This window comes from Cucurbita moschata, unplaced genomic scaffold, assembly GCF_002738365.1.
Source record: "Cucurbita moschata cultivar Rifu unplaced genomic scaffold, Cmos_1.0 Cmo_Scf00008, whole genome shotgun sequence".
Classification (NCBI taxonomy): Eukaryota; Viridiplantae; Streptophyta; class Magnoliopsida; order Cucurbitales; family Cucurbitaceae; genus Cucurbita; species Cucurbita moschata.
In genome coordinates this window covers 2,918,634-2,925,514 of record NW_019268524.1, presented here as the reverse complement: position 1 = coordinate 2,925,514, position 6,881 = coordinate 2,918,634, and the positions used below count along the sequence as shown (strand labels likewise).

The 6,881-nt window shown below is 36.9% G+C and overlaps 1 protein-coding gene across 2 annotated transcripts in view; it reads right to left on the bottom strand.

The window, feature by feature from the left end:
- Window positions 1-945: 945 nt before the first annotated feature.
- The window catches only part of LOC111446052 (protein odr-4 homolog), a 7,252-nt gene continuing 1,316 nt past the window's right edge, over window positions 946-6,881 (bottom strand). The window contains exons 4-12 of one of the 2 annotated variants that reach the window (XM_023084692.1): window positions 6,545-6,633; window positions 6,314-6,442; window positions 5,056-5,170; window positions 4,530-4,611; window positions 4,338-4,447; window positions 3,069-3,211; window positions 2,649-2,745; window positions 2,255-2,471; window positions 946-1,239 (exon numbers count right to left, since the gene is read on the bottom strand). In XM_023084692.1, the coding sequence (XP_022940460.1) occupies window positions 1,181-1,239; window positions 2,255-2,471; window positions 2,649-2,745; window positions 3,069-3,211; window positions 4,338-4,447; window positions 4,530-4,611; window positions 5,056-5,170; window positions 6,314-6,442; window positions 6,545-6,633 (1,041 nt within the window). In that variant the 3' untranslated portion in view covers window positions 946-1,180. Of the gene's footprint in view, window positions 1,240-1,965; window positions 2,472-2,648; window positions 2,746-3,068; window positions 3,212-4,337; window positions 4,448-4,529; window positions 4,612-5,055; window positions 5,171-6,313; window positions 6,443-6,544; window positions 6,634-6,881 lie in introns of those variants that run through there. The other variant, XM_023084691.1, reaches the window with a different exon arrangement.

The following is a 6,881-nucleotide window of genomic DNA, read 5'->3' as shown; positions in this document are numbered from 1 at the left end:
ACTCTCGATGCACTTAAAGTTGGCTATCTATTTTTCTTGGATTTTTATTTGTTGCTTGTGCTTATTGTGGAGTTCATAGCTTTCGGTTTGCATTTTTCAAGCATTTGAAGTTTATATAAATTTTACAGGTGAGAAATGTCCTGGGAGTTCATAATGCTGCAATGGAAAAGGATGGCAGTTTGCTTCAGTCTTCTGATTATTTTGATGCTCAACTTATCACTTTAGGATGGCAACAGGTATACGCCTATTTTATTCGTACTTTCTACGTATGAGCCTACATACTGAAATACAACATTTACATAGGGAAAACGGCAATTAATTCGTGATAAGCTGATCAAGCTTTACAAATCATATCAAGATTGATTCAGTGATGTAAAAGGATTCGTATGGCTAATTTAATCATTCATCATCTTCATAAACACTGAAACATCAATTTGTTCTAGGATCCAAAAATAATATATCCCCACTTTTTAGTTTATGAATCCCTCTTTAGTTTCTTCTACTATAAAATGTCTACATGTTAATCTAGGAGAACATTAAGAAAACCAAGTATGCAAATAGTTGGTAAAAGAGAGAAGACATACTCGTGTTAAGCAATGTTGTTTATGTCCATGGAGGTCAATTTTTTTCTTACTATATTTCCAATTATTATCGCTTAAGTTGTTGCAGTCATTAAATTTTCTTCCTTCTTCATGCTGTTGAATCCTCTTCACTAGAAAGAACAAGTTGAGAAATAGTTGCAAGGATTATTCGGTAGCTATGTTATGACCTTCGTTGATGCCTTTGAATGTTGACAACTGCTAACTTCAGTTACATTTATGTCCCTTTCTATGATTATTCCTTCTCCCCCTTCTTAATTACTAAGAACTTCGGTGGTTACTAGTGGAGAAGAGAATTTTTTTACACCCAATACGCAACTCGGTGCCTGAACGACTTTAACGTACGGAAAAAGTAAAATAAAGACAAACAAGTTATGTCACTCCCGATTAAAAAGCTTCTTGCAAAGAAGCCCTCGACTCTTGAAAAAGTAGAACTGTGCATTGGTATACAGAAGTTATACGAGTCTTTTGGGTGTTGGCGTTCGTATCTCTTGATTTTTTATACTTAATGGTTTTCTACCTTGGCTAGGCTGTGGACACGGAAGCAGAAAGAGATTGCAATTGCCACCCACAGCGTGTTCTTATTTGAACTTCTGAAGGGTTTTGGAAATGACTGCCATCCATCTATAAAGAGCGAAATCTGCAAATAGTAAGCATTACCCTGATCAGAATGGCAACTTCTAAATCAGCATAACTAGAAAAGGCTTATTCAAAAATCAGCTTGCACCAATAAAAAAGAAATCGCTATGGATCATAGACAATTTGACGTACAAAATCAGATGCAGTGGTTTTATTTGGAGTAAGTGATTTCACCCAATTCAACTCATTATTTGCAGTATGAAGGGATCAGATCCATCATGAACCATTACCCTGGCAAAACTTGAGGATGAAGCTACAAGTTGCGTAGTAGCTTGAAGAAGGTAAAGCTTGTGCTGTTCATTTTCCCCTCTTATGGGAACACCATAAATGTCGTCTTCATCTCTAATTGTATCAGTAAAGGTTCTTACTCTTTTAGTTTATTCCATTATTTGGGGAAATGTTACTCCAATGAAAGCGTTCAAAATTCAATTAGGCATGAATTAGGTCAGTTCAAGCCTGCAATTTGTCAAATGATGGAGCTCTCTCAACTAAAATTTCCACGGCTTCATATCTCGGAGGTACATATTCCTGTTCATATTTCATTAATTATAGGGACTTGTTCTCTTAATTTTATCTTAAGTTAATAAAATTTGCCTTCCATGTGTAAACTCCCTATTTTGATATGATCAAATTAGAATTAGAGAACGAAAAACTCAGACCTACCCTTCTAGTTCTGTCGGTGCTCGGGCCAACCTAGCCTTCTCTACATTGGTATGTCACCATTATCTGGAGCCAGAAATTTTATATGAAATGGCAAATGTGGCATTAAGAAGTCTTACGAAATAACAGTACTCTGAACATGGGCTGAAAGAAACGGTTACCTTTGACCAACCCAAAATCCAAAACAAAACCCATCGGCGTATGATGCTCTCTAATGGCATGGCTATCAAAATTAGTGTAACAAAGCTAAGCTAAGCTTAAGTAAATAATAAATCATGATCCCATCATGAAAAGAAACACAAAGCCAATGATAACTGCAAGGATAAGGACGAAAACAGCCATCATAATATTAATACCACTCGACTTGCTGCTTGAAGTTGCATTACTGCCAGTTATCGTGCCATCGTCTCTGTTTTTCTTCTCTAATGAAGTCTCCCCGCATTGGAAGGGTACAGCCACATCCCAAAATGATTCTGCTGAGAGGGAAAGAGCCTCCTTTTCTGGTTCAAGAACTGTCGTCATGTCCATTGATGCTTCCATGGACATTAATTCGGTACAGTGTTCTTTTAAAACCTATAATGATGTTACAAAGACCTAAGTTAGCAAATATAATTTACTTCCTAAGAAAAACTTCGATCTCGAACGTAACTTAAGAGTAAAAAACAAGCAAATACAAGCAGCAATGACAACAATTGCAAGGGAAGAAAATAAAGAAAGAAAGAAAGGGGGGAAAAGGCCTGATGTACAGACCGCAGTGGTCTCAGATGGTTGCAAATAGTCGCAGATGTACATGTCTGCCAACCAAGGAACAAACACTCTTCGAGGAAATGAGAGGTTGCACTGTTTCCTGCACTCAGAAGCATTGAGGAACAATAGTCAAGATCCACCATCAGAAAATGCAAATTTCAGACCACGCCCACTAAAATATGCAGTCCAAAAAGGATGGACATTTGAATGAACGAACCGATACTAGCATCAAGAAGATTATGAATACATCCAAAAGAACAGCAGCATCATCATCATAGAGACATTCATCTATTATAAATTCTTGTTTGATCTCTTTTTTAAAAGTAGGATCCACAATCACAAATTTTAGACCAAAACTATCCTTTAATGTAAAAGAATTTGGTTAATTATGGCAATCTATCCTTTAATGTATAACCCACGTACCTCAACGAGTGAAGGAAGAGCTGAGAAACATGTTCTGACGCCACTTCATTTGCATCCTCATGAACGTCATGTGCTTCCTTATCTGCGTCAACCTCATCGCATATTATGTCCAGTCTACTCTGTAAACTTGTGATGATATCTCCCTGTGAAGAAAAAACACGTTTTCACTAAATAAGAAGCAAATGTTAATGCATTATACAAAGTCCCAACAGTTTCGATCTTTATATAGTCTAACAACAAAAGTTGTCCCACAATTTGAATGACTTTCAAGTAATGACCAGTCACCATGTAAAAATGATTATCACTGAGAAGACGACTTCAACGCCTTTCGTGATTAAAGAAGAGCAGAACAAGTGAGGCAGCACATTGAATAAGTAACAATTGTAAGGTGAACCAGATAGACGAACTTGGGAGTAATAATTGAAAGCAAAATTTTCACAATCAATTTTAAGAAACTGCGACTAGTTATGAAAATTTTGAAATCAGATTGGGGGAGAAAGTGGTTCATAATCCATCATTAATCCTTACAGCCATTCGAAGAACAAATGGGAGGAGGTGCTTTTCTTTGTAAAATAAGTGGAAAATTAGAGAGGGTGGATTTTGGAGAATATTATTTCCATTGAATGAAGTAATAGTAAGGCGGTAAAGACCTCTTTGAATTATGAAGCAACAAGACACTGTTAACAGAGAAAGGATGAGTTCAAAGGAAGGATCTTATGAAGCAACAAAAGTCGTCCATAGCCAATGGACATAATCAGAACAACAAGACACTATTTTCTTTGGGCTTTTCCTTCCAAGCTTCTCCTCAAAATTTTTAAAACACGTTTGCTAGGGAGAGGTTTTCACACCCTAGTAAAGAATGTTTCATTCCCCTTTCCAACCGACGTGGGATCTTACAAAAATAACAGTTACAAGATGGTACAAGCAGTTTAATGAGGGGGAAAGAACCATCAAAGGCTTACGGTGGCGGGCGGGAGAAACGAGTGAGAATGTGTGGAAGGAGGAGAAGTTAAAATTATCTCTACAAAAAGGGTGTATTTCTCTGGTGGAAAGATACTTTGAGGTAAATCTTCCAGTATCTTTAAGTCCATCATACAATTGACAAATTGAACACTTCATAAATTTCAATAGGGAAATCAGATATCAGCTCATCATATAACAAGGCCAAGGAATAGAAAGTACAGAACTTTTATGACTTCAATTTAACAGGCAATAGAAGATTTTCACCTCGAAGTCAAAGGACGTAAAATTAAACATTGGAAATGTTACCTTAATTTCCGTTACAGCTTCGGAAACGGGTTCTTTTGAATTCAAATAAGCAAATGAACAAACCGAGCCTCTAAAGACAACGATACCATCAACCTCTTTTTGTCTGCACGCTGTACAAAAGAAACTTTAAGAGAAAAAATCAACAAAGAAAAGAACCATGAGGAACATTCGAATAAAATAGAGCTCGTAAACCTTCAAGAGACGTATTTTTCAGGAATGGTAGGAGTAATTCAATTTCATGCAAGTCTCCTAAAGTAGAAGGGGCACTAACCACCTAGTAAGAACGAAGGAAAACAATGGAGATCATAAATCATCTAAACCAACGCAATGAAAGAACTATAAATAATTTTAAGGAAAAATTACTTCTTTGGTCCCCGAGTTTTTAGGAATAGGTTCGTTTGGTCCCTAAAGTTTCAAATTTTACCTTTTTATTCCCTAAATTTAGACTTGTCACTAGGTCTAAAAAAATAGAACAAAAAACGTTAAAAATAATAAAAACTTAAGAACTAAAAAGGTATTTTCCCATAATTTAAATAGAACAAAAGGTGCTCAAAGTTAGAATACACAAACCTATTACTCAACCTCTTTCGTAGGACTAAAAAGATGCATTTTAAAACCTCATGGATTAAATGAACCTATTCCTGAAACCTCAAGGACCAAAACGGTAATTTCCTCATAATTTACTCCTGGGTTTGCACAACAGAATTGTTTTACTAACCAGATTGCCATCAATCATGGCCTTTGCATCTTTTAGAACATCAGCTTGAATCGAAATTCCATTACGAATTACATCTATTAATCTTTGGACATTTGATGCCCTCGAAACAGGTAACCTGGCGAAAAGTACCAAAGTACACAGAAAACGAAATCAAAATATAGCACTGAGAGATACATTCAGGATTGTTGCAAAATTTATAGGAGACAATACCGAGCATAAAATTAAAGATACCTTGTAGTTTAGTTAATGAGTTTTCATCTTTTTGTCTTTTTAGTGGTTCGAGTTTACAAACCTTATGATTCCTAAGTTTTTTCAATTTAGCCACTACCAACCTCAAGTATTCTTCCTTTCCCTCCATAAACCCATTAAAAAAATCTCTGCAAACTCCTCCTCTCTCCTTTAGATGCACTCAATATGTGCAAAATACTGGGATCATAAAGAGCCTTCTCCCAAAGAGTGAACTTTACGAGGGTGCTGGGGCATAAGGGGCAGTGCGAGTTCCGTGGGGTGTTGGTATAAATTCTACATACATAGGAGGCAAAAATACAATAGGATATACTTTCCAACCCACACTCTCTACACAGCTCATAAATGACCTCCCACCTCACGAAATGAGACCCTCCTTGGCTCCCACTTAAAATTGACTATAGAATGGCTTATGACCACGTTGCTTGGAATTTCATGCATAAGAAGTGTGGAAAAGAGGCATGGACAAAGGTTTAGTAGAATTGCTCCAGATCTTGGATCTAGAATTTTATGCTCGAGATTCTTGAACATGACCAGTTCAAGTCAAGTTCTTGTATCTAGAATTGCTCGAGATCAACAAACTTCTTCCTCTAGGTCAATAAGGAGCAAGATTCCTACAACAAGAAGAACAAAATGTGGAGATCCCCTATCCTTTTCTCCGTGGTGGTATACATTTGTAACAAACGTTTTATTCACTTGTAATTTGCTAATGATAGCGTTTCTTCGCTCCTAGCGAGGAGGATTCTTTTATCAACCTTAATAGGATTTTATAGGCCTTCAAGACTATTTGAAGCCTTAAAATCAATGCAAAGAAATGTTCCTTTGTTGAGGTTAATTTGGATACAAAAGCTGTATAGGTGGGCTCACTTGGTGAAGCATGAGGTTTTTTTCAAGGGGTGGAAGGTTCACATTAATACATTATCTTAGGCTGCGAGCAACAAAGATCGACATTAAAGTATCTAATAGCGTCGTAAGAAAATAAAAGTGGGGATGATATAGTCATGCAAGTTACCTCATATCGAAGTTGTATATACACTTATATGTTTGAAGTGATGTTAAGACCCTTCCCATTTTAAAATCAGAAGGACGCAGGCTGTTTGATGTGAGATTTGATGTCAAAAAGAAATTTCGACATGTCCACCTGCCGAACTTGTTTGTCAGCACATCAAAAGTTTCTTGGCACTATGACTGTTCTAGAAGGAAGGGAAGTGAATTAAATACATGAGGATTTTGATGTACACACCTCCTCGGACTATAACAGATATGAACCAGGAGTCTTTCCTCTGAGTCAATGACTGAAAGTGGCGCTGCTTCTGCTACAGCCTTTACAGCCTGCAGGAAACAATATATTAGCATTTGATGGTCTCCAACAGAACGTAGAAAATCTTCAATCCACCATAACACTGATTTTGGTTGTAGTTAGCTCAACGCTCAAAAGACTCCTCCCGATACGAAGGTTCCGACTCAAGCCTCTCCAAATCGTCTCAATAGCTAACTAATGGAGAAATTTCGAGAAAGAACTGTCGCAAAACCCCCTCACTAGGTCATTCATTAATCTATGAGAAGCTACTCATGTAACA